The 27283-nt window shown below is 40.1% G+C and overlaps 1 protein-coding gene across 1 annotated transcript in view; it reads left to right on the forward strand.

Annotated features, from left to right (window-relative positions):
* Positions 1-27283, forward strand: part of MEP1A (meprin A subunit alpha) — a 57567-nt gene that overhangs the window by 11439 nt on the left and 18845 nt on the right. Inside the window, exons 3-8 of the mRNA XM_042940381.1 lie at positions 3930-4137; positions 5015-5239; positions 9357-9407; positions 13878-13918; positions 14655-14730; positions 25302-25419. Coding sequence (XP_042796315.1) covers positions 3930-4137; positions 5015-5239; positions 9357-9407; positions 13878-13918; positions 14655-14730; positions 25302-25419 — 719 coding nt within the window. The remainder of the gene's footprint in view (positions 1-3929; positions 4138-5014; positions 5240-9356; positions 9408-13877; positions 13919-14654; positions 14731-25301; positions 25420-27283) is intronic.

The raw sequence follows: 27283 nt of genomic DNA on the forward strand, positions 1-27283 counted from the left end.
TACACTATATATACATATATAATATATATACAAAATTTTTTTATTTTATTTATTTTAATTTTTTTTAACGTTTATTTATTTTTTTGAGACAGAGAGAGACAGAGCATGAATGGGGGAGGGTCAGAGAGAGGGGGACACAGAATCTGAAACAGGCTCTAGGCTCCGGGCTGTCAGCACAGAGCCCGACGCGGGGCTCGAACTCACGGACCGCAAGATCATGACCTGAGCCGAAGTCGGCCGCTTAACCGACTGAGCCACCCAGGCGCCCCTATACAAAATTTTTTTAAATGAAAGATAACTGACTATGTCAAAAGTGAGACTTAAGGTGACTTTTCTCTTCTTTTTAATATATTTTTAATCTTTAAATATTATATACTTCATAATGTACGCGTTACCACGCTATAAATATATATTTTTTCCTGATCCAGTAAATGAAAAGGCTGAACTCTCAGAAAAAGCTAAGTTTAAGGGCCTTGAGGACAAAAATGTGCAAGGTTCTTCTTGGTTTTCTCCTTAGCATCCACCATGGACCCAAGTGCATTTTGGTAACTGGATCAAATACCAGCTGGATGGTTACTGTGTCAATGTGGATTCATGTTCTTTCTATGTGAGTAACTGCAAACTCAGTGACATGTTAAACTAAATAAATACATTAAATAAATAAAGATGAATAGCATAAGAATTGCTTTCAGAATTGAGAATAGAGCAGTTCTGTTTCTTCGGGAAAATAGTTGGCGGTAAAGCGATAGATCCCGGGATGAGAATCAAGAGCTTTTCTAAACATACAGCCAACCATCAATTGCTCTTTTGGTTTTGTGGCCAGAATCTGGGGATCCACCCTCAGCGTTTGTCTCTTATCCAGACAGACTTGTCTGGATACGGACTTGTTAACTACGTAGGGATGTGTGGTGATTGGGAAAAAGCATCAGAACAATATTTCCATTCGCTCAGTAACTTGATGGTCCAAATCCAAAGCAGATGGTTGAGTCTTCTCTAAAACATGTGGACTCAGGACTATGAAACCCTGCCTGAGGCTCAGAGGCTGTTAAGAAACCTATCAAATTAAATTCATTCTAGGCCTCTGAGAATGGAGATAGCATTCCTCCATGGAGATAGTCCTCAGTGCGGAAACAATAACAGTTAAATTACGTATTTATAAAGCATTTGATACATGGTAAAACATTTCTCCACATTTAAAATTCCCTTGAGCTAGTAGTAAAAGAGGGAGAACACGTCTCATTAGCCCCATATTTTTGAAGAATAAATCCAAACATAGACTATTCTGCCCAATGTCATCTGGTACGTTAGTGGAAGAGATAGGATGTGAACACCAGGGTTCCTGATTTTTTTTTTAAAGTCAGTTTTATTGACAATAATTTACATACAACAAAATCTGCCAATTTTAAGTGTACAACGCCTTGATTTTTGACAAACTTATACGGTTACAGAACCACCAACACAGTCAGGATATAGAATATTTTCATTACTGCCACAAGTTTCTTTCTGTCCTTGGTAGTCTGTCTCCTTCTACTGCCATCCTTTGGTCCCTGGCAACTGCTGATTTGGATTCTACTACTATAGTTTTGCTTTTTCTGATGTTTTATATAAGTGGAATCATACAACATATGGTCTTGTATCTGACTTTGAAAGCTTAGCATCACGCTTTTGAGGTTTATCCATGTTCTTGTGTGTGCCAATAGTCCAATTGTTTTTTTATTGTTTAGGAGTACTCAATGGTGACAGTGTTTTATTGTGCATTCTATTTTATTTTAGTCGAAGTCTGCTGTGATCTATGTGATCAATGAATACATCACGATTTGTTCATCTATTTCCCTTTGGCCCATCTTTACTTTGGGATCTACTAGTAACGCTGAGAGATGCTTGCCTTCCCATGATGTTCACCTCTATCTAAGCTCCATGAGGGCAAGGACAGTGTCTGTCTGGTTCACGGGTGTTTTCCCAATGCCTAAGACAATGCCTGGCACAGAGGACGTGCTCAATAAAGGAATTGTGGACAAATGCATGGATGAACAAAGGAATGAATGAACCCAATATGGTGGTCTAGCTAATCAGCTAAGAAGGAAACTGCCCTGGAAAGAGAACCACATTACTAAGCTCATTTCTCTATTTTGATATTTTTCAGGTTCTGGGTACTATATGCAACCTCTCTGAGCTCAGGCTTATAAAATGAGGACAATAGTTTTTACCTTATGGGATTGCTATGAGAATTGAATGAATTGGCTTATGTAAAGCATCTTACACAGTGCCAGGTCATAAGTGCCTAATAAGTCATCTGGTTAGTATCATCATAATTGCTCTTATTTGGATAAGAAGAAATGGCGCTCAAGGTAGGAAACTTTGTAGGCAGTTAGCAAAGTGCTCTTCCCAGAAATTCTATTAAAAAACCTAAGGGACGGCTAGTTTTCTTCCTTTCCTGTTATGTAGCGTCACTTAGCCCATCCATTCACAGGACGTCAGTGACTGGCATCCTTGCTTGCATGTTTGTGCAGAGCTGTCCTCATGCGTGTTTTGCAAAGTGGCTGCCACCGTAGTCTTCCTGCTCTCACCATTGGTAATTAGAAGACGAATTTGTGTTTAAAAATTTGATTCGGCATACGAATGTGAGCAGACCTGACAGATGAATGTCAGGAAGACCTCTTAGCTCATCTATTTACTGAGATTAATTACTCTCAGAATTTCCAGTAATGCCCCCACATAGGTCCTCCTGATACTTTCCCCCTGTGCTAACTCAGATTCCTATTAAGGTGTCAGATATTGCGACTGGCCCTGAAAATAGGGGATGGCCACTTGCATAAGAGAATCTGCTGTCCCCAAAACAATTTTGTGGTTTTCAAGGGGAAATGGGATTATAATTCCCATTTGTCTTCTAAAACGATTGACCTTCTTGTTCTCTGGATTGAGTTACATGTGTGACTTACCATCATCTTGCTTCCATTAAATGACCTCTGAAACTGAATGACCTCTCCCAGGACAAAGAAAAATCCTCAAGCCAAGCCTCACCCATTCTTTCTCCGACAGCATCTCTTTCTGAAGAATTTCATCTGTCCACGTGTGACTCACCCTACCCTGTACCTTTGGTGTTATTCTCAATGACTAACACTGTCTCCCTCCTTAAAACGCTTTAGAGCCCCAAAATCCTCAGATGACCAGAAAGGTCTTTGTATCTAATAATTAAGCATCCCTTTTGCAATTTAAGCTTGTTTCTTTGTACCCTAACTTCAAGGACAGTAGTGTCGAAATAAATTTCCAAGCCCAGATGGAGCCACTCTTGCCCAGTAAACGGAACTTCTGTGATCCTGTAAATGCTCCACGTGACCAGAAATGCAATGTATCCAGTCAACCAGTCCCCAGCCACCAAGCCGACCTCAGGCTTTATGCTTACTTCTTGTTCCGCAATCTAAATAAGGTCAGATATGCGACCCCAGTCGATCATGCCCTGTTTCTGTGTTGCCACTTCCAATGCTTTGTGGAACATGCTCTTGCCCAAAATCCCTTGGGAGGAGCACGCCACTGTTCGTGAGCCACAGTGCCCCCCCACCCCCATCTGTGGATTATTTCCCTTGGATAAGGGACATCAAACTTATTGCTCAGTTGTTTTACTTTTGTCATTTGGCACTAGAAAACGGAACTCTTCCTCTTTAGAATCACGTTTCCTTTTAAAGGAAAGCCCATCCCAAGAGTGTCTTCCCTTTACTCAGTAATTCCATGTGTTTGGTCTTCCTCTTGGATGCCATGGTCTAACTTGGCCTCTTGGGCAGTAATGATCTTTGTAATTAGCAGAGGTTATAGATTTTTCCTAAAATCGGGGGCAATCCTGTATCTTTCCGCTGAGTCTGTTTCAACTTCAATACGTAGGAAGGGAATCGGCAAACAGAAAAGTAAGTCTCTTGTCTGATTCTTCCCCACAGCATGAAAGATGGGTGACTGTATGCTCTTTCGATCCTACAAAGGAGGAAAAGCTGAAACCAAACCCACTGAATGCCGACCTGGATACGGAGAGTAGCTTATCAGGGGTCTCAGTGCCCAGGATAGTAGGACGTCTCTACTTGGCTCTCCAGTGGAGGCCACTGGGATTGGTCTTGGTACAGGGCAATGTGGAGTTGCCTGCACAGATCAGTGGGTCTCATATTTTCCATATAGGGTTCACCGTCATGCTTATTAAAAATGCAAAATTTCAAGCTGCACCCCAGAGAGGCTGTTCCTGGATGTGTTCTGAAGTGGATTTCTGCACCAAAGATCTTTCTAATTCTTAATATTGTATATGTCCCTGCTAGGAAAAACTGGAGGCTGCTATGATCTTTTGATTTTTTTTTTTTTTTTTTTTTTATAAAAAAGGAACCGGGTGTAAGCTAACTACTAACCACAATCAGAATGGAAGCATCTGGTTATTGTCAATTCCCCAGGGTCCTGTTTATCAAAGTGTCTTCCATAGACTACCTGGCTCTCACCCTCAGGTAGATTCCTGGCTCTTACCCCTGACCTGAATTAGAATTTCCAAGTCCCAGGCCCAGCCATGTTTATTTATTTATTTTGAGAGAGACAGCGCAAGTAGGGGAGGGGCAGAGGGAGAGAGAGAGAGAGAGGGGAGAGAGAGAGAATCCCAAGCAGGCTCCACACCTGTCAGCACAGAGCCTGATGCGGGGCTTGAACTCACGAACCTCGAGATCATGACCTGAGCTGAAAACCAAGAGCCGGAGGCTTGCCTGCCTGAGCCATCCAGGTGCCCCAGGAATCTGTACTTTAAAAGACTTTCCAGGGTGCTTTTGAAAGATACTATAGCTGTTTTCCTAGCGGCTAAGTCTTCTTAGTAAAAGGTTGGAGACGGACGCTATTGGAATGGGGGCCCTACATGCTGCGGCCTGATGGCCGAGCCTCTCGCCTGGGCTGTAGCTGTAGGTAGAAACAGCTGACTCACAGGTGGTATTTTAGGAACATTGCCAGGAGCCCTGTGGGTTTGGTCAGGTTTCTCCGTCTTTCTGTGTCAGTGTTTTAGTCTGTACCATGGGCATGAGAGGAGTGCCTGCTTCACAGAATAGTTGTGGGGATTCAAGGAATAGCTATACTTTAGATCCGCGGAACAGCGTCTGGCCCACAGTAAAAGCTGTGGACACGACGGTTGCTGCTGCCGCTCACTTCGACAGTTTGCCAGTTCTTGCCCTGAGCACCTTTGAGCCCCGGTTACACGTCGATCACCTGGAGGAACAGCAAAGGCAGTTGTGTCAGAGGTTAACCGATGGACTGATAGTCTGTTGAGGGCAAGCTCGGTGAGTGAAGCAGAAAGGGGCACGTGGAGGAGGCAGAGGGCAGGGAGCATCCCTGAGAAGGGCCTGGGGGGATAGGACTTTGCCGGTCTGGAGGGGCGTCCTGGCCTCCGCTTGGACGAGGCGAGAGGGTGTGTGACAACGGGGGACGGCTTCCCTGGCCCCACCTGCCACTGGCTTTTCGCTTCCAATCGTCACAGCACTTTCTCAATTGGTCAGTTTATGAAACGTCCTCCCTGGGATCAAAGCAAACCGTTGTACCCAATAGCTTGAGAGAAAATCCCATCTTACTGTATTTCATCCCACACGATTACAAAGTGCCTACTGTGCGCTAGACACCGGAGCAGGTACGGAAAGTAAAATGTGACACTTGCCCCGTGGAGCGCCTGATCTAGCTTTGAACTGCAAAGCCATAAACTCTTTAAACCTGGGACTTAAGACTCCAGCCTTGCTCACTTGACACTCCGGGACATGAAGTGCCTAGGACTGCAAACAGCTGGTAACTGATTAACGGCCGCAGTCAAGATCATGAAAAGAAAGTCGTTAGAGACAGGTTGTGTCTGCCGAAGACCTATGATCCCATCAGTGGATGTTCGGCTGAGCAAGGATTGTGCTGGGCTTTCGTGTTCTTACAGCCTGTCTTTTGCCAGAAGGCAGTGTGTACGGTGGGAAAGAGCTCTAGCTCACTGAGCGCTTCCTAGGTTTCCGGTACCTGTGGTTTCCGTAGGTTATCTTTCAATCCTTACACTAGCTTCATTAACTAGGCACTGCTGTCCATTTCACACACGGAAAGCAGGTGCTCAAAATGGCACAGCTAGTCAACGGCAGAAGTGGGATTTGAGTTCCTGTCCATCCGATTCCCAGAGCCGTTGTTAGAGTATATCGTTTAGATAAGGATAAGAAGGAAGGGAACGATAAATGCACATCGGGACGCAGGGAAAGGTGGGGAGAATTCAACAGCCCCGCAACTGCCTGTTTGAAAAGCTAACAGGAGAGATTTTAGCAGGAGGGGGACCAAGGCAAGAGTGTTGCCCTTTTCTTTAGAAAACAAATAGCAAAGTCCTAAACCCCTGCTTCCTGGCTTCAGAACAAACAAATATTCATTCTTTTAATTGCTTCAAAATTTGAGAAAAATTAAACCATACATTTAAGAAATTAAAGCCTCCTGTGTTTTCCTCTCTTATACTCAGAGCCAATTATTCTCACAAAGTTTATGTTTCTCATGAAGTCTCCTGTTTATCTAGTCCCTCCCCACCCCCCTTTTTTAATCATCAAGATTGTATTTGCTGACCTAAGCCATCTTTAGCCGTTGGGCAAGTTCGGGTCCTTTTTGAGAACACTGGTGGCTTCCCGTGGTTCGAGAGTGTGGGCAATGGTTCTCTACCCGCCCTTACGACCGCACACTCGATGGCTGCAGTGACAAGGAAGTCCGTCGCAGATCTCTGCCCATCCAAGGCTGACTCTGGGCTGTCATGCCTCCTGTTTTATTGCTCCGGAAGCCCACTTTCTGCCTGAGGAAATGCTTTTCTGACAGGAAGTGCTCTTCTGACCACAGGACTGGCCCGCCTGCCCACAAAGTAGGTCTGAGATGGAGACAGGCAGGCCCTGGACCTTGAAGATTGCTGATATCAGAGACTCTCATACCTCCTGCATGCAAGAGTCGGAGGGCATGTAAATATACGCAGTCCTGTGCTGGGGCAGGTACAGCCCATACTGCACACCTCTTCCCCACACTGCATTCGGTGGCATAGTGTTGGTAGCTTGAAATGAACCATGGTAGGGATATTTACAGCCAGGAAATCAACAAACGCTACACATAAAAGCTTGTTCCCTCTGAGATCTGGTTGTTGAACATTTATCCATGCATGACTGATACTTTGTTTCTCCCAGTATAAATACATTTTTCCAGTTCTTTACTATTACAAAAAAAAAAAAAAAAACAAACCCACAATGATATGGTACTTCGTTATATGGTACTTTGTATACACGTCTGTGAATCTCTATTTAGAGTATATAACTGGAAATGGAGTTTTTAGCTTGTAAACTATGCACCTTTCAACTTACTAGATAGCATCGATTGCTGGTCTGCCAGCAATGTGTAAGATTTCCTATTTCCTCACTTTCTTGCTGACATTTGGTATGGCCAGCCTTCTTCATTTATGCCAATCTGAGCTTGAGGTAGCATTCATTGTTATTTAAACTGATATTTTTCGGGGCGCCTGGGTGGCTCAGTCGGTTAAGCTGCCGACTTCCGCTCGGGTCACATCTCACGGTCCGTGAGTTCGAGCCCCGCGTTGGGCATCTGTGCTGATGGCTCAGACCCTGGAGACTTCTTCCGATTCTATGTCTCCCTCTCTCTCTGCCCCTCCCCCGTTCATGCTCTGTCTCTCTCTGTCTCAAAAATAAATAAACATTAAAAAAAAAACCTGATATTTTTCTGATTACTTGTGAGGTTGAAAATCTTTTTACATGTTTATTGAACATTTGGGAGTTTTGTGGTGAATTTTGTGTTCATACTTTGCCCGTGTTTCTCTCGGATCATCTCTCTCTTTTATTTCATATTTATTTGTAGGTATTCCTTTATATACCCCGGATAACTTACTCTCACTCAATTATATGCAGTATCAATGTCTTCTTCCATCTGTGGCTGATCTTTTAACTATACTGTTGTGTCTTTTGTCACAAAAATTTTAAATCCTGATATAGTCAAACTTACTATGCTTTATATGTTTTTTTTTTATTGTTAAGCAATATTTTCTGATCTCAAGGTTAAAAGCATTTTTTCCTATATTTTTTCAAAGTTTAGATTTTTGTATATACATCTTTAATCTATTCAGTTTGTGTGTGTGTGTGTGTGTGTGTGTGTGTATGAATGGTGTATGAATTTAATTTTTTCCTCATATGGAAATGCTGTTGTCCCCACATTACTATTGAAAGACTAAAGTTTCCCTATGGACTTTTTGGCTCCTGTCATGTGAAATTCCCATACAGTTTTGCATCTGTTTTGATAGTCTATTCCATTCTGTAGACTAATTTTTCTGTCTTTTTTGGCAATAACCCACTCTCTACTATAACTTCAAAAAAATCTTGATATTCCATTAGGGCAGTTCTTTCTCCTTGTTCTTTCTTTTCAGTTTTCTGATCTACTTTTGGAAGTTTACTTTTTCATGTAAATTTCAGAAAGGGTTTGTCAGTTCATCAAGTTTCACAAGAAACTTGGCAAGATTTTTATTGGAAATCATTTAATTTGTAGACAAATATCAAAATAATGACCATCTTTATTACATGAAGTCTTCCCATTCATGAATATTTTATAGATATAAATGTGTGTGTGTGTGTGTGTGTGTGTGTGTGTGTGTGTGTGTATGAATAGATCTATGTCGTCTGATAATTGCTCAAAACATTGCCATAAAATTTTAATTATTTTTATTGGATTTAAGTACTTTATAGATATTTTATAGATTGTTTTGATTTATACTGTGGAATGGGTTTTTTTATCTGTTATATTACATGAACAGTTTTTGCTGCTATATAGGAATGTTATTGCTGGTGTATAGAAATGTTACAGGTTTTTATATATTCATCTCAATATTATCCTTTTCAAACCTTTCCCTGGTCTGGGGAGCTGGAGATTTTATGTTAAACTTGGTATCTGTTCTTAAAAGGATCAATGATATTTCCTCTGGCTCCTTTTTTTTAATGCCACAGTACATATGTGAGGGTCAAAGTTTCTAAAATGACGGCCAGGGCAAGGTCCGAAAAGTATTTATCACAAGGTGTATTTGCTAAATGTGTTCACTTGCAACAATGATTTGGATTAGATCCACTTGTGTTCTGTCTTTCATCTTGTTTTGTGCCCACATAGCAGCTGTATCTGTAAGTAGAGTTCTTCGGTTATGAGTGTTCAGAAATATGAATTCTGGTATATGTTATCCATTTTCTGTATATTTCTTTCTTCCAGATTAAACATCTCTCCAAAGGAAATGGTAAGAATCAATTGAAATGCATAGAGAGTGTTTCTGAACTTTTTTTTGTTCAGCAAGATTAATAAGAATTTTTCCCTACTTTTAACAGTGCATGATGAAGATTTTGATGAACAGAGGGATATTTCAGAAATCAATTTTGGTGGGTATAATTTCTGCATTATTAATGCCTTGAAATAATTTTAAATCTTATGATGCAATTGCTGAACAGCTCTTATCTCCATGATAGAGTATTGGGTAACTTTAGGGGAGAAATGTCTATTGGTGTTTCATTGGAATTTGCTACGTTTCTGAAAAATGGAAATGAGAGACCACATTTTCTAGAGAAACTAGTGAGTGCTCCATGGATTTAGAAACATATAACATGATTTTTGTTTACAAAAATTTCAGTGTTCCTGTCTTTATTTTGAAAAAAGGAAAGAAAAGTAGATGATTATTCTGCTTGTTATATATATATATATATATATATATATATATATATATATATATATTTGTATGTACATGTAATATATGCCTAGGGCTATATTTAGTGGGGGGGGGGACCCAGCCCCTCTACTGGTGTGTCATATTCATTAACCCCTGTTTGCTTAGGATTTAGAGAAGAGTGTAAAGGTATTCCATTTCAACATCTTGGCTACAAACATTTTTATTGAAGGACTCCAGCAATCTGGTCCGTTACCAAGAGGAGAGAGAAGCTTTTCTCTCTCTTGTTCTGTTTCTAAAATGAAGGAGAAGCCCTTTACATTCTGGGTATGTTTGGTTAGGATCGGTGGGAAACAGGTATTCATGATCCTAAATACCTTATCAAGAGCTGTCCTATCTGATTGCCAAATCCTGTAATAGAGTAAGTGCTAATTTTCATTTTGCGAGAAGGGACAGGAAGCTCCTTGTGGTGGAGGTGATCTGCCCAGATCACAGATGGCAATGATGGGGCTCACTTCAGTTCTTCTAACTCAACCCAGTGCTATTTGCAGACTACAAAACTGGAAAAACCCAGAGCTAAAGGTCGAATTTCCGTGGCTTTGTCCCATTTACAGGAAAGGGAGGCTAGTTGACATATAATTGGAAAAGCTTGAAATAGTTTTAAAGAAATAGTTTGGTAAGGTAAATGGGTGAACGGGTCCCAAGACTTCAGAGCCAGGCATGAAATCATCTCTCTTTGGTCAGGCGATCAAGGTGTAAGTACCTGAGAGGATCGGCTGTATTTTAAAACAGGGCTGGCACTAGAGTTAGAGTTTTTTCCTTATCACATCCTTATTTTTCTAGACAAGATCATTCTTTTATCTTAGAGCCATTGTTTTCATCTCCACCACCTGCTCTGAGCTGTGTGACTCCAATGAAGAAATTTTACCATGTGGGTTTTTTCTCTCTTTAGGTCATTCCAACCAAGCTGCTAGGATTGTTAGGGTTAGCTACATAGCCAGATCCTACATCACAAAAACTGTTCGGGAGAAACCACACACTGGAAATTGTTACCTTTTTACCTATCTTGTCTCCATGCCTCACAATTTAACCTTTCTATCCCAAGATTTGCTTTTTTTTCAGACTTTTCATTTCACTTAAAGAAATTCCCCCCGTCTGGATCAGTAGGCTCAGATCCTCAGAGCTGCCCCAACTCTTATCTGTCTCCCAACATGCACACCATCTATCAGCAAATGCTTTTAGATCTACCATCAAATTATATCACGAGTTGTGACTTTTGAGCACTTTCCCTTTTCTTGTCTTGGTCTAAGGCATCTGGGTCTGGCCAGGTTCTTGCGGTGGCCTCATAACTGTTCTTGCCTTCCTGCCCTCGCCCTGCACAAGGCTCTTCCTGCCAAAGTAGACAGAGCTCTCCTTCTGATATGATTCGGGCCATGTCACTTCTCTTATCCAATCTTCCAATCTTCCAACACTGACCAGTGCTGGTTGACATCTTGTCCAACACAGAATAAAGCCCCTGGAACCTTGATTCCCCAAATGTGTTCTGCAGGTCAGTATCACTTGAACCACCTAAGAGCTTTCCTAGAAATGCGGCGTCTTGGGTCTCACCCCCACCTCCCTTTTTACAGACCCCAGATGATTCCCTGCACATTAGAGTTTGAGAAGAGCTGAACTTAGCCAGCCGTCTGATCTCTCTTTTTTTTTTTTTTCTACTTTTTTCCCTTAATTACTTGGATTTTCCAGACACCCTGACCTCATAGCTATTCCTCTACAAAGGTGGTTCTCAGTGTGTGGTCCCCCAGCCAGAAGCATTAGCATTGCCAGAGAACTTATTAGAAACGAAAATTGAAAATTCTCGGGCCCTGCCCCAGACTTGCTGACTGAGAAGCCCTGAGGGTAGGCTCCACCATCTGTGTTTAAGAAGCCCTCAGGGGATTCTCAGGCTAAAGTTTGGAAAGCTGCTCTGAGACATCAAGGCTTTCCTCATTTCTATTTGCTGTTGCCTTTGCCCTCAATACTCTTCCTTTATTCCCCATTCCATCAGATTTCTGCTTAAATGCCACCTTCTCAGGGAGGCCTCCCCTGAGCACCCTTTATAAAATGTGAACCCTCCCCTGCCTCAACACTTTCCCCCTGTTGTTCTTTTTTTCTTTTATTGCTCTTTTCACCATCTGCTACTCAAGTTCATTTATTTGTGTGTCTCTCCTCCCTCCCCAGTCAAGAATATCACCTCCTTGAGGGCTTTGTTTTATTCCGTTACATCCCCAGCAGGTAGAACAAAGTCTAGGACACATTAGGCACTTAATAAATATATGCTGCACGAGCAACTTGGGTAGTGAATCTCCTGAGGCTTCTTTTTTTTTTTTTTTAAACCTTTTATTTTTTTTTAATTTATTATTATTTTTTTAACGTTTATTTATTTTTGGGACAGAGAGAGACAGAGCATGAACAGGGGAGGGGCAGAGAGAGAGGGAGACACAGAATCTGAAACAGGCTCCAGGCTCTGAGCCATCAGCCCAGAGCCCGACGCGGGGCTCGAACTCACAGATTTCGAGATCGTGACCTAAGCTGAAGTCGGACGCTTAACCGACTGAGCCACCCAGGCGCCCCCTGAGGCTTCTTTTTAAGGGATATGTGCTTCTTTGAGAATTCCTCCCCCCAACTGCTCTACTCTCTCACACCTCCATGACCTCATCTATGCTGGCTGACCAGCCTGGGCGCCAAGGTCTGAATGGGTTTGTTCATATCACTCTGGAAGAGTCCAGCTCTCACCTGCATCCCTAATCCAAACCAGGTGTCAGGAAATGTATGCTTTTGTTCATGACATGCCTAAGACAGAGAGGGGATAGATCAGCACATACTACCCCTATCAAAAAGGCAATTCTACACCGATGAGGCAGTCGTGTCATTGCTATTTGTTTTTGTTTAATTGTGCTGTGATTGTATACATAGGTTAGGCTTATGGAGGTTAGGAAATGTGTGCATGGAGGGGCACCTGGGTGGCTCAGTTGGTTGAGTGTCTGACTCTTGACTTCAGCTCAGGTCGCGATCTTGCAGGTCATGGGTTCAAGCCCTGCACTGGTCTCTGTGCTGATGGTGTGGTCCTGCTTGGAATTTTCTCTCTCTCCCTCTCTTTCTGTCGCTCACACACACTCTCTCTCTCAAGATAAATAAATAAACTAAAAAAAAAAAAAAAAGAGACGTGTGCATGGGGAAAGGGATGATACAAGGGTAGCCTTAGTCATTAGGAAGTGAAACCACAGCTTCTCCTAATACCTACAACCCCAGGGGTGTCCTTTATCATGAATGAGCCATCAGCTTTGTCACATGGGATCTCTGTTACCATGTGAGGCTATGGTGATAATTCTCTAGCTTGGTTTCCCAGCTGTAAATCAGGAACTGTTCTCACAATGAAATAATCTACCGACCCTGTTTGAAGTCCTTTGTGTTTTACAGGGGAGGCTGCTTATCAAATATGAGTGTTATGATAAGAAGAGACATTCTTTTACGTGCTCATAATTTTCCCCACAAGGGTCTTCCCTTTTAAGAATCCTATTTTCAGAAACACAATGAGGCCAGACTCAAAGGATACCATCAGGGAGAAATTTTATCGTGCTAAGCTCCTGATAGATATTTGGAGATACAGTTTGAGTGGATTTATCCATATTTGCCTGGTCTTTATTGCAAGGGCATTATCTTGAATTTGGTTTTGGAGAGTATCATTGTTTATTCATGGGGCAGAGAAAAATCAACCCATTTACCTACAGTCATGAAGAAGGATGGAACAATAGCAGAGAGTGCCTTGAAAAGGAAGTCAGGAGTTCTCAAGCTCCCTCAACTGTTGACCACCTAGTGCCTTACTTCCTGTCTCAAGATTCCCTTGTGCCCTCCTCAAGTATGAGAGATTTGGAGTCAATGATCAAAAAGATGCCTTCTAATTCATTGCTTACTTTTAAGATTCTTGGACCAGGTTTCTTTTTCCAAAATGAGACCAAGGATGTGATAAGACATGATATTTATGGGTTGTTTACATTTACTCAATTAGAGGAAATTTTGCCTATTTCAAAGTGACTTTTATCACATGAAGACGAACACTGAAAGATTTACAATGGAAAAGATTAATTTTATTATGAGAAATGCCTTTTAGTAATGCTCACTCAAATATGTATATTTTTAAATCTGCATCTAGCTGAAGGCTTGGACCTCTTTCAAGGGGACATCCTCCTAAGGGTGAGTACCTGTTAAGGACATAATGACGATCCTCAGTACTGGCTGTTTTTTATGACTGGGAGCCTCTGCTGTGTCCAGCCCTGGCATGGGCACTGTGGAGGACATGAAAGAATCTAATCTATCATCTGTACCCACAGGGGCTTCAACTGTGGTCGATGATGACAAAAACAGATGAAAAATAAGTAAACAGTACAAAGAGTCTATAATTACCATATTACATGTTCACTTATTTTTCCCAGTAAGTGAATGAGAGAAGGAAATGCACCAATATATGTATCTATTTTTGAGAGACAGAGACAGAACACAAGCAAGGGAGGGGCAGAGAGAGAGAAAGAGACACAGAATCCGAAGCAGGCTCAGGCTCTGAGCTGTCAGCACAGAGCCCAACACGGGGCTTGAACTCACAAGCCGTGAGATCATGACCTGAGCCAAAGTTGTATGCTTAACCGACTGAGCCACCCAGGTGCCCCAATGCACCAATATGCTTAAAGTGACTATCTCAACTTTTAGAAATTGTAGGTCTTTTAAATTTTGTCCTCAATAATTTCTCTGAAGTTTCCAAATTGTCTGTAATGAACTTCAATCACTTTGGTCATCAGAAGACAAATGTGATTAAGTTGTTTGAATTGTATGACAAATGTGATTAAGTTGTTTGTGGTGTGAAAATTTAGTGAAAGAGGAGGCCAGGGGGGCCTCAAGGATTGCCTTCCTGGTCATCTTTGCCTTGTTTCCACAGAACTCCAGAAATGGCCTGAGAGACCCTAACACCAGATGGAAGTTCCCCATCCCTTACATTCTGGCTGACAATTTGGGTAATATTAATTGTTTTAATTAGACACTTTGGGTTTTACTCTTCTCCCTCCCCACTCCTCCTGTTCATCAGCTTCAGATTGGGAGTAACACCATTGCATATGAGGGGTTCCAAGTCCTGATGGTTCTTTATCCCATGGAACGGAATGTATAACTTTATACTGACACCAGGGCAGCTTAACTGGTTGGAGATACGAGAGGTAATTTTAAAAATTACAGAATATCAAATAACAATTTAAAAATGCATAACACACTACATGTTAATAAAACCAAGGGCACCATGAAGAACAAAAATACAATGAAATATAATTTGGCTTCACCACAGTGAAAAACTTACACTTTATTTTTTTTTTTAATTAATTTACTTTTTTTATGTTTGTGTCAGTATTTTCTTTTTCTTTCTTTTTTTTGTTTAAATATGAAATTTATTGTCAAATTGGTTTCCATACAACACCCAGTGCTCATCCCAGCAGGTGCCCTCCTCAATACCCATCACCTACACTCCCCTCCCTCCCACCGCCCATCAACCCTCAGTTTGTTCTCAGTTTTTAAGAGTCTCTTAATGGTTTGCCTCCCTCTCTTTCTAACCTCTTTTTTTTTTTCTCCTTCCCCTCCCCCATGGTCTTCTGTTAAGTTTCTCAGGATCCACATAAGAGTGAAAACATATGGTGTCTGTCTTTCTCTGTATGACTTATTTCACTTAGCATAACACTCTCCAGTTCCATCCATGTTGCTACAAAAGGCCAGATTTCATTCTTTCTCATTGTCAAGTAGTACTCCATTGTGTATATAAACCACAACTTCTTTATCCATTCATCAGTTGATGGACATTTAGGCTCTTTCCATAATTTGGCTATTGTTGAAAGTGCTGCTATAAACATTGGGGTACAAGTGCCCCTATGCATCAGTACTCCTGTATCCCTTGGGTAAATTCCTAGCAGTGTTACTGCTGGGTCATAGGGTAGGTCTATTTTTAATTTTTTGAGGAACCTGCACACTGTTTTCCAGAGCGGCAGAACCATTTTGCATTCCCACCAACAGTGCAAGAGGGTTCCCGTTTCTCCACATCCTCGCCAGAGTCTATAGTCTCCTGATTTGTTCATTTTGGCCACTCTGACTGGCGTGATGTGGTATCTGAGTGTGGTTTTGATTTGTATTTCCCTGATGAGGAGCAACGTTGAGCATCTTTTTGTGTGCCTGTTGGCCATCTGGATGTCTTCTTTAGAGAAGTGTGTATTCATGTTTTCTGCCCATTTCTTCACTGGATTATTTGTTTTTCGGGTGTGGAGTTTGATGAGCTCTTTATAGATTTTGGATACTAGCCCTTTGTCTGATATGTCATTTGCAAATATCTTTTCCCATTCTGTCGGTTGCCTTTTAGTTTTGTTGATTGTTTCCTTTGCAGAAGCTTTTTATCTTCATGAGGTTTGCCTTTGGGGATGTGTCAAGTAAGAAATTGCTTCAGCTGAGGTCAGAGAGGTTTTTTCCTGCTTTCTCCTCTAGGGTTTTGATGGTTCCCTGTGTCACATTCAGGTCCTTCATCCATTTTGAGTTTATTTTTGTGAACAGTGTAAGAAAATGGTCTAATTTCATTTTTCTGCATGTTGCTGTCCAGTTCTCCCAGCACCATTTGTTAAAGAGACTGTCTTTTTTCCATTGGATATTCTTTCCTGCTTTGTCAAAGATTAGTTGGCCATACGTTTGTGGTTCTAGTTCTGGGGTTTCTATTCTACTCCATTGGTCTATGTGTCTGTTTTTGTGCCAATACCATGCTGTCTTGATGATGACAGCTTTGTAGTAGAGGCTAAAGTCTGGGATTGTGATGCTTCCCGCTTTGGTCTTCTTCTTCAATATTACTTTGGCTATTCACGGTCTTTTGTGGTTCCATACAAATTTTAGGATTGCTTGTTCTAGCTTGAGAAGAATGCTGGTGCAATTTTGATTGGGATTGCATTGAATGTATAGATTGCTTTGGGTAGTATTGACATTTTAACAATATTTATTCTTGCAATCCATGAGCATGGAATGTTTTTCCATTTCTTTGTATCTTCTTCAATTTCCTTCATAAGGTTTCTATAGTTTTCAGCATACAGATCTTTTACATCTTTGGTTAGGTTTATTCCTAGGTATTTTATGCTTCTTGGTGCAATTGTGAATGGGATCAGTTTTTTTATTTGTCTTTCTGTTGCTTCATTATTAGTGTATAAGAATGCAACTGATTTCTGTACATTAATTTTGTATCCTGCGACTTTGCTGAATTCATGTATCAGTTCTAGCAGACTTTTCATGGAGTCTATCGGGTCTTCCATGGGTAGTATCATGTCATTTGCAAAAAGTGAAAGCTTGACTTCATCTTTGCCAATTCCGATGCCTTTGATTTCATTTTGTTTTCTGATTGCTGATGCTAGAACTTCCAACACTATGTTAAACAACAGTGGTGAGAGTGGATATCCCTGTTGTGTTCCTGATCTCAGAGGGAAAACTCTCAGTTTTTCCCCATTGAGGATGATATCAGCTGTGGGCTTTTCATAAATGGCTTTTATGATATTTAAGTATGTTCCTTCTATCCCGACTTTCTCAAGGGTTTTTATTAAGAAAGAATGCTGAATTTTGTCAAATGCTTTTTCTGCATTGATTGACAGGATCATATGGTTCTTATCTTTTCTTTTATTAATGTGATGTATCACATTGATTGATTTGTGAATGTTGAACCAGCCCTACAGCCCAGGAATGAATCCCACTTGATCATGGTGAATAATTCTTTTTATATGCTGTTGAATTCGATTTGCTAGTATCTCATTGAGAATTTTTGCATCCGTATTCATCAGGGATATTGGCCTGTGGTTCTCTTTTTTTTTGATACAAGAGGTAATTTTAAAAATTACAGAATATCAAATAACAATTTTAAAAATGCACAACACATTATCATGTTAATAAAACCAAGAGTACCATAAAGAACAAAAATACAATAAAATATAATTTGGCTTCACCACAGTGAAAAATTTACACTTTAAATAATAATAGAGGTGAATCTAAATATATTGTCAGCATACTGATGTCTTCCCCTGTTGTTGCAAAACAAACACTCCATCCTTTTGAGAAATAGAAAAGTCTATATTTCACATTCTCAGAGCCCTTCCTCCTCAGAAGTAATAATTTCAATTCTTTTCTCTCTTAAGATAAAGGACTGGATAAGTTATAGTTCGCTCATTGTTAGAAATAACACTTGGGGGAAATAAATAAATATTTGAAGCCACGTGTGGACACTGCCTGACCTCAAGCCACGATGATGCAATGCTTGTGTGGCCCATCTCATGGATGGGGGAAGGTCAGAGGAGAGGGGAGGCTGGGACAGGCTTGCTCTATCTTAATGGGCTGCCAGGCTACTCCCACTCTCAGGAGACATAGCTTATGTTTCAATATTTTCCACCACTGTTATTAGTGCTGATCCCTTTTCTGGAGAAGAGCTAGATATAAACAAATGCTGTTGTCCTTATTTATTTATTTATTTATTTATTTATTTATTTATGGAAATTTGAGTTCTTATTCCCCCAGTGTTTGCCAGCACGTTTGCAAATTTATGGAGCACCCATATTTATTGATATGTGATTGAAGAAACATCAACTTTTGAGAGGGGTATTTTCCCCATTACACTTTTTCTTCCTGTCTGTCACACCTGCTCTGTCCCCCTTCCATCAAGACAGGGACATGATTTTTGAATCACTATTATGTGCTGGCCACTGTGCCTTCACCTAATATTGTATGTAAGCTTCGCCATGCCTCGGTGAGGCAAAAGTCAGTGCCTCACAGACTTTAATGTGCGTAAGGCCCCCCTGAGGATCTTGTGAAATTGCAGAGTGGGCCAGGGGTGAGGTCTGAGATGCTGCACAGTCCCCCAGCTGATGCTAATGTTTTTGGTCTGCCGGCCACAGCTTGAGTAGCAAGGTCTCTTTAGCAGTAATGTAGGTAACAGATTAAAAGAGCAAGCTGGAAGACAGATGGCCTGAAATAAGGTAGCAACAGTAAAGATACAACAGTGGTTCTTAAGTAGTATCACAGGAGAATCACTTTTAGGGTTAAAAAAAGTTCAGATGCCTGGGCCCAAACCGTTGGAAAAAGCCAACTTACTAGAGTTTCATTTTCATTTATAATTCTTTTATCAAAGTTAAATTTACATGGACTGAAATTCACAAATCAGTGTAAAAGTCAGTGGCTTTTGATAAACGCATAAACTTATGGAACCCATGCTCCCATCACTCCAGAAATTTCCTGTGTGCATTTCCAGCCAATCTCTACCCCACGCTCCAAAAGACACGACCATTCTTTTACCTTATACATTAGTTTTACTAATGTATACTGATTTACCGATTTACTAATGTATACTGGTTTACCGATAAATGGAATCACACAGTATGTACTGTTTTGTATCCAGCTTCTTTTGCTCAACATGTTTTTGAAGATTTTCCATATTGTTGTGGACCAATACTTAATTCTTGTTTTACTACTCAGAAATATTCCTCAGTATTATGGCAGCTGTTTATCCCTTTTTCAGTTTATGGACATTGGGTTGTTTCACATTTGTGAAAGTCTTCTGTACAAGACTCTGATCATTGTGTACAAGTCTTTGTGGATACGTATTTTTTAATTTATCTTGGGCCAATGTCTAGAAACAGAATTGCTTGATCATATGGCAAATATATGTTTAACTTCAATAAAAATGCCAAGCAGGTTTCCGAAGTGGCTGTACCATTTTTCATTCTCACTAACGATGTAGCAGTGTTCCATTTGTTCCACATTTTCAGTAACATTGGCAATGTTTACCTTTTTAATTGTAGCCATTCTGGTGGTTGTAAAATGGACTCTCATTGTGATTTTAATTTGCATTTTCCTAATGACCAATGATATTTCCCACATTGTCATGTGCTATTGGCCATTTGTGTATCTTTTTTTATGAAATGTCTGTTCAACTCTTACCATGATTTTTTAAAAAGTTTTATTATAGTGAATATTTTCTCCCAGTCTATGACTTGCCCTTTTTGTTTGTTTTTTAAGCAGTGTATTGATTTATTAATCTTTTCAAAGAAGCAACTTTTGACTTGTTAATTTTCTCTTGTTTGTCTGCTTTCTATTTTGTTGCTTTTCGCTTTCTTTATTATTTCCTTTCTTCTACTTCCTTCCAGTTTAATTTGCTCTTCTTTTTTTATTTTTTATTTTTTTATTTATTTTTTTAACGTTTTATTTATTTTTGAGACAGGGAGAGACAGAGCATGAACAGGGGAGGGTCAGAGAGAGGGAGACACAGAATCTGAAACAGGCTCCAGGCTCTGAGCTGTCAGCACAGAGCCCGATGCGGGGCTCGAACCCACGGACCGCGAGATCATGACCTGAGCCGAAGTCAGCCGCTTAACCGACTGAGCCACCCAAGCGCCCCTGCTCTTCTTTTTTTAAAATGAAGGTGGAAATTTATATCATTGATTTTAAAACTTCATTTTTAGAATATAATATAATGCTATATATAATATGGCATCTAAATCTGTACATTTTATTGGAAACTATGCTTTTACTGTTTTTCACAAATTTTGCTATGGTTGTGTCTTTATTAAAATTTAGTTTAGATATGCGCTAATTTCTGTTGCAATTTTTTTAAATCAATGGGTCGGGGTGCCTGGGTGGCTCAGTTGGTTAAGCGTCCGACTTCGGCTCAGGTCACAATCTTGCAGTCCGTGAGTTTGAGCCCCGTGTCGGGCTCTGGGCTGATGGCTCAGAGCCTGGAGCCTGCTTCCGATTCTGTGTCTCTCTCTCTCTCTGCCCCTCCCCCGTTCATGCTCTGTCTCTCTCTGTCTCAAAAATAAATAAACTTAAAAAAAAAAATTAAAAAAAAATAAATCAATGGGTCAATTAGAAGTGTGCTTTTCAATTTACAAATGTCTGTAGCTCTTCTAGATATTCTATTATTAATTTCTAGTTTAATTTTGTTGAGGTCAGAGAACATACTGTATAAGATTTCAATCTTTTGAAATTTACTGAGACATGTTTTGTGGTCTACCTTTGTAACTATTCCATGTGCACTGGAAAAGAACTTGTATTTGGCTGGTTTGGAGCATGTTATTTTATCAACGTCAAATAGGTCAAGGTGACTGTGTTGTTCAAATACTTATATCTGCATAGAGTTTTGGACTTATTGTTTTATCTGTTACTGAGAGAGAGGTGTTAAACTCTTTGACTATAATTGCGCGTTTGTTTATTTCTTCTTTTTGCACTTGCGTGAAACTGCTCTTCTGTGCAAGCACATTGTCATATCTTGCTAAATTGACTCTTCTCATTTAGAGAAGTTTCTCTTTATGTCTGGCAGTCTTCTCTGTTTTGAAGTCTACTTTGTGTAATTTAAATCTAGCTACACCAACTTTATAAAACTTATTGTTTGCACTGTGCATCTTGTGCAAATTTTACTTCCAACCTATCAATGTTTTTATATTTAAAGTGTCTCTTTTTCAGACAGTATATATTTGGGTCTTACTTTTTTATACAGTCTATAAACCTCTGAATTTTAACTACAGTATTTGGTGTATTTATATTTAATGTAATTATTGATATCGTTTGATTTAGAACTAACAGTTATTATTTGTCTTTTATTTTTGCTTTTATTTCTTCTTGCCTTCTTTTGGTTAAATCCAAGAATTTAAAATTTCACTTGGGGCCTGTAGTGGCTTTTCAGCTCAATCCCTTTGTATTGTTTTGTGAGACTTTGCAGTAGGGATTACAATTTGTAGACCTAATATGTGACAGTATCCTTAGACTTAATATTGTGCTGTTTTGCATAAAATGTAAACATTTTAGAACAGTATAGTTTCATTTATAACCCTTTCTTTTGTGCTCTTGTTGGCTTATACTTTTCAACTGTATACTTTATAAACCTCATAATACAGTGTTACCATTTTTGCTTTAATCAGTTGTCTCTTAAAGTAATGAATGAAAAAAATTCTCTATAGTTACTTTTACACTTGATATTTCTGGTTCTGTTCATTCCCCCTGGAGATCTGGGTTCTTAGCTGGTGTCATTTCTCTTTAGCCTAATGAACTTTCTTTAGCATTTTTTGTAGAGCAAAACTGTTGGTGACAAATTCTCTTCTTTCTTCAAAATCACCTCCTTTTTGTCTTCATTTTGAAGGACTTTTTTTTTTTTTTTTTTTTTTTTTACTGGAAATAGAATGTAAGCTGATAGGATTTTTCTTTCTTTCTTTAAAGTTGTAATTATTATCCTTTTCCACATTTTATTATGAAACAACTTAAATATACAAAAAGCTAAAACCATTGTACAGTGAACACTCATATACTCATCACCTACATTATACAAACAACATTCTGCTATATTTGCTTTATCTCATCTATCCATCCTGTCCATCTTTCTAAACTTCTGTCAATACATTCTATTTTTGATACATTTCAAAGTAATTTGCAGGGACCAGTATGCTTTACCCCAAACACCTGAGCATGCATATCTTTAACTGAAATTTAATATTTATTTATAGTTCTTTTTAATGTAAGATGTACAGAGAGTAAAATGCATGAGTCTTAACTGTATAGTTCAATGGGTTTTACATATTACACTTCTACAATGTAAACATATTCATACAACTCCTATTAAGAGCACTTTTATCGGGTGCCTGGGTGGCTCAGTTGGTTAAGCCTCCGACTGTTGGCTTTGGCTCAGGTCATGACCTCCTGGTTCATAGGATTGAACCCTGTGTCAGGCTCTGCACTGGCAGCGTGAAGTCTACTGGGGATTCACTCTGTCCCTCTCTCTCTGCTCCTCCCTCCTCTCTTTCTCTTTCTCTCAAAACAAATAAATAAACTTAAAAAAAAAAGGGCACTTTTATTATCCCAGAAAGTTCTCTCATGCTTTTTATAGTTCTTCTCACCCTTCCAGAAACAACTCCTTTTTTGTTCTTGTTTTTGCCTGTTCTAGAATTTCATAGGAATGGAATCATATTTTACGGGGTTTTTTTTTGATTACCCAGTAAAATTTCTTTGAGATTCACCAATATTGTTGTGTTTATCAATAGTTTGTTCCTTTTTATTACTGAGTGGCATTCCATTGTGTGAATAAAGTATATCACAGCTTAAACCAATCTCCCGTTGATAGACAACAGGCATTGATTCTACGTTTGAGCTATGATGACTAAAGCTACTCTGAACATTCTTGTACATGCCTGTTTGGAATATATGCTTTCATATTCATGTCTCTGGTGTAAATATCTAAAAGTGAGGGATGCCTGGGTGACTCAGTCGGTTAAGTATCCGACTTGGCCCAGGTCATGATCTCATGGTTTGTGGGTTCGAGCCCTGCGATGTGCTCTGTGCTGAGACCTCGGAGCCTGGAGCCTGCTTTGGATTCTGTGTCCCCCTCTCTCTCTGTCCCTCCCTGCTTGCACTCTGTCTCTCTGTCAAAACTAAATAAACCTTAAAAAAATTTTTTTAAGTGAAATTGTTGGGTTATAATACAGACATAGGTTTAGCATTGGATCTCTTTCAAAGTACTTGTACCTTTTTACAAACTTCTACAAATGAGGAATGAAAGTTCATTTACACCACTTTCCAACATTCGTTGCTGTTATTTTTTTAAATTTTAGCCATACTGGTGGACATGTAGTGGTATGTAATTGTGGTTTTAGTTTACTCATTGTCATTTTACTTTCTTTTTTATTTACTTATTGTTCATTTGTATGTCTTCCTTTGTAAAATACCTGTTTAAATAGTTTGCCCATTTAAAAGATTAGTTATTTGTCTTTCTTCTTTGAGTTGTAAAAGTGTTTTACATATTCTGGATGCAAGTCTTTCGTCAGATATGTATTTTGCAAACATTTTGTCCCAGTTTGTGTCAACTTTCGTGACAACTAAGCTGTCTTGAGTACAAATATTCATATTACAGATGTCACAGAGGATAGGTAAAACTTCATGAAAATCTTTCATGTTGTTGTTGTTACCTGTGTTGCTTTTTATTGTAATTTACTGTAATTTACTGATTATTCCATTGATTATTTATTTAATGACCTTGATCTAATCTTACGACATCTGAACCGTGAATCTCTAATTTGGTAGTTTATTAAATGAAATAGGGTCAGGAAACCATAAAGTAAATACTGAGTAAACTGCCAAGAACTATAAACTCTTTGAGAGAATGCACAAAAGCAAATGTACAATAAATATAATGTAACTCGATATAACATAGCTTAATTTTTAACTTAGAGCCCTACCTTCAATGAGTTGATGGGAGAAAAAAGGACACACACTAAGAAAAACATAATCTCTGTTCCTCCAGAGTATCTTTCCTCCCCACCCCATGCTTATCTTTTGCAATGTCAGCATGTGTGCTTGTTAGGGGACAGGAAAGACATTTGATCTTTGGTCATTGGTCCTAACCTACAGTTTACCAGTAAGCATCTATTGTGCTGGCCTCTTCAGGTCCATTAGGCTTCTGCTGCTTTGGTTCCAAGTTTGGGTTATAGAAATCTTTTCCAGGGGCACCTGCGTGGCTCAGTTGGTTAAACGTCCGACTTCGGCTCAGGTCATGATCCCGCGGTTCGAGTCCGGCATCAGGCTCTGTGCTGACAGCTTGGAGCCTGGAACCTGCTTCGGATTCTGTGTCTCCCTCTCTCTCTTCTCCTCCCCAAATTGTACTCTGTCTCTCTCTCTCTCTCTCTCTCTCTCTCCCAAAAATAAATATTAAAATTTTTTTTCTTAAAAAAAAGAAAAAAGGAAATCTTTCCCAAGGCTGTTTCCAGCGCTGTTTAGTCTTGTCATCTCTCCAGAAGCTTTGCTGGGAAGCAAGGTAAAATACCATATGCGCTTCTCATGCTCTGAGAGCCAATAAACTTCTCAAAACTCTGCTGTCTTCCTCCAGCAAGAAGGTTATCTTTTTAGACTGCAGTGAGCACCATTCTCACTGCTTCTCTACAAGATACTTTATTCACACAGAAGACAAATGGCTTGCAGTCTTCTGCTCTGCAGCGGGACTCTCCTCAGGCAATTGCACTCAGGATCTCTCTGCTTGAATGGGGAAAGGGGAAGGGAGGAAATAAGGAAGTCAGTTTATAATTTTGTTCAGCTATACATAGGAGTGTATTCTTATTTTGTAGTTATATTTACATTATATATTTAAAGTTTGCACTTAATGTTTTTAAAACAATTTTTTTAATGTTTATTTTTGAGACAGAGAGACAGAGCACAAGTGGGGGACGGTCAGAGAGGGAGACACAGAATCCTTAGCAGGCTCTAGGCTCTGAGCTATCAGCACAGACCTGGATGCGGGGCCCGAACCCACAAACCGGGAAACCATGACCTGAGCTGAAGTTGGACGCTTAACTGACTGAGCCACCCATGTGCCCCAACACTTAATGTTTACATACAGGACTAGTTTTATAGTTGTAGTTTCCAAGGAATCTACTAACTACCGAAAAATATACCCATAGACCTCTGTGGATTTCACGTGGTGGCAAGATTTTCTCTGAACCATGTTATATATATTATCTAAGGTTTAAGTAATGCTCATTGATACTTTTACTGATTTTTGCAGGGCTGAACGCCAAAGGAGCCATTCTTTACGCCTTTGAAATGTTCCGCCTCAGGTCTTGTGTGGATTTCAAGCCCTATGAAGGAGAGAGCTCATATATCATATTTCAGAAGTTTTCTGGGTAAGTATGAAATTTTACAAAGTGTGAAGCGACACATGTCTTTCAAAAGAAGAAACTGGAAAGAAACGGAAAGCAGAATCAAGTCTTGCTCTTTGAATTTTGAAACTATCGTATTTTTAATGTTCTAGATGAAGAATGAGTTGTTTGGCTATGTCTGGGCAACAGGGAGATTTATCTCAATTCTTTTCCTGGGTTTAGGTCATGTTTTAACTTGCGGAGTGTTTTTTTTTTAGGTCAGGTGTATTAAAGTATAAATTACACTCTTTTTATGGTACTGTTTTAAATTTTTTTTTTTAACGTTTATTTATTTTTGAGACAGAGAGAGATAGAGCATGAACGGGGGAGGGTCAGAGAGAGGGAGACACAGAATCTGAAACAGGCTCCAGGCTCCAAGCTGTCAGCACAGAGCCTGACGCGGGGCTCGAACTCACGGACCGCGAGATCATGACCCGAGCCGAAGTCGGCCGCTTAACTGACCGAGCCACCCAGGCGCCCCTTCATGGTACTGTTTTAAATTATAGTACTCTATTGGGTGGACCTATACATAGAAAAGTTCTATGTACAGTTTTTACTTTGTATTTCTCCTAGGAAATAAATGATATATCAAGAAAGAAGCTCTTCTTTCCCAGTGGTATTTATGTCATCCAACCTGGGCTAGATGCAGTGGGGAAGCCAAGCTGTCATCTGCTGTGACGGCCCCTCTGTGTCTTTCAGCACACATTTCCTCATGCTGCAGTTCCCCAAACTGCCTCTAGGTGTTGCCTGGATTTGGTTGTCTCGTTCTGATGGTGGTTTTGTTAATCATGGATGGATAGGAGATGGGGAAGGAAGTTAGCATATGATTTAGCCTCTCAAGTAGAAAAAATATGCAAAAAAATAGCAGTGAAAAAAGTAAAAATTGTGGCGACCACTTAGACACGAGTTCCTTACTTACCTGAGTGCTTTTTTCCTTAGCTCGGACTTTTATTAAAACTGCAATTTATGCACACCTACTCTGGGCCGGGAAGTGTGTTAGTCTCTAGACACAAAGAAGCATGCCGCAGGGTCTTAGATCCCACAAGGTTTACAGCTGGCAGCTGGGGGTGGTGGAGAAAAACAATAGTTATATATGCTAAGGGGAGTGCCGTGGGCCATAAGAGGGCAGAAGCAGGAACTCTCACTTAGCATGTAGTGAAGCATCAGGGAAAGCCACACTGCTTGTTAAATGAAGAGGGGAGAAGGACATAGAGGCAGAAGAGAGGGAGGTACAAAATGGGGGATGGGAAGAGAGGGAGAGAAGCGGGGGGGGGGGGGGAGAAGGAAGAGGAAGAGGAAGAGAAGAGAGACAAGAAAAAAGCAAACATAAACACGAATGTGTCTTACTCGGAGAACTCATGTAAGGGGCATGTAAGGGGCAGTGAGATGAGCCGTGGAGCCAGGCGATAAAACGGAAGCCTGGTAATAGACAAACCACGCGTGCGGGAGTGCCCTCTTCTGTGCGTGATTCATTACATGTTCAGTTTTCCATTTTGGAAAGACTGCTCTAGCAACCGTGGGTAAAGAATCGAAGTAGGGGCAAGACTGGTGGCGGGAGACCAATGAAAGAATGTCCCAATCGTCCAGGACAGAAATGAAATGGACGCACACTAAAGAAGAGACAGTTGGAATAGAAAAACGGGAATGAATTTCAAAACAATGAAAACAGGGGGACTTCTCAAAAGCTGGTGGCTAGTTGATGGGAAGGGTTAAGAAGAATGAGGAATCTAAGATTTTTGATTCAGTGACTGCCGGGTGGTTACTTCATTCACTGAGCTTGGGAGTATTGCCAGAAGAACCGCTATCAGGGTAAGAGACTGAATGTGTTCCTGGACATGCTCTGAGGTTC

Source organism: Panthera leo, chromosome B2, assembly GCF_018350215.1.
Source record: "Panthera leo isolate Ple1 chromosome B2, P.leo_Ple1_pat1.1, whole genome shotgun sequence".
NCBI lineage: Eukaryota > Metazoa > Chordata > Mammalia > Carnivora > Felidae > Panthera > Panthera leo.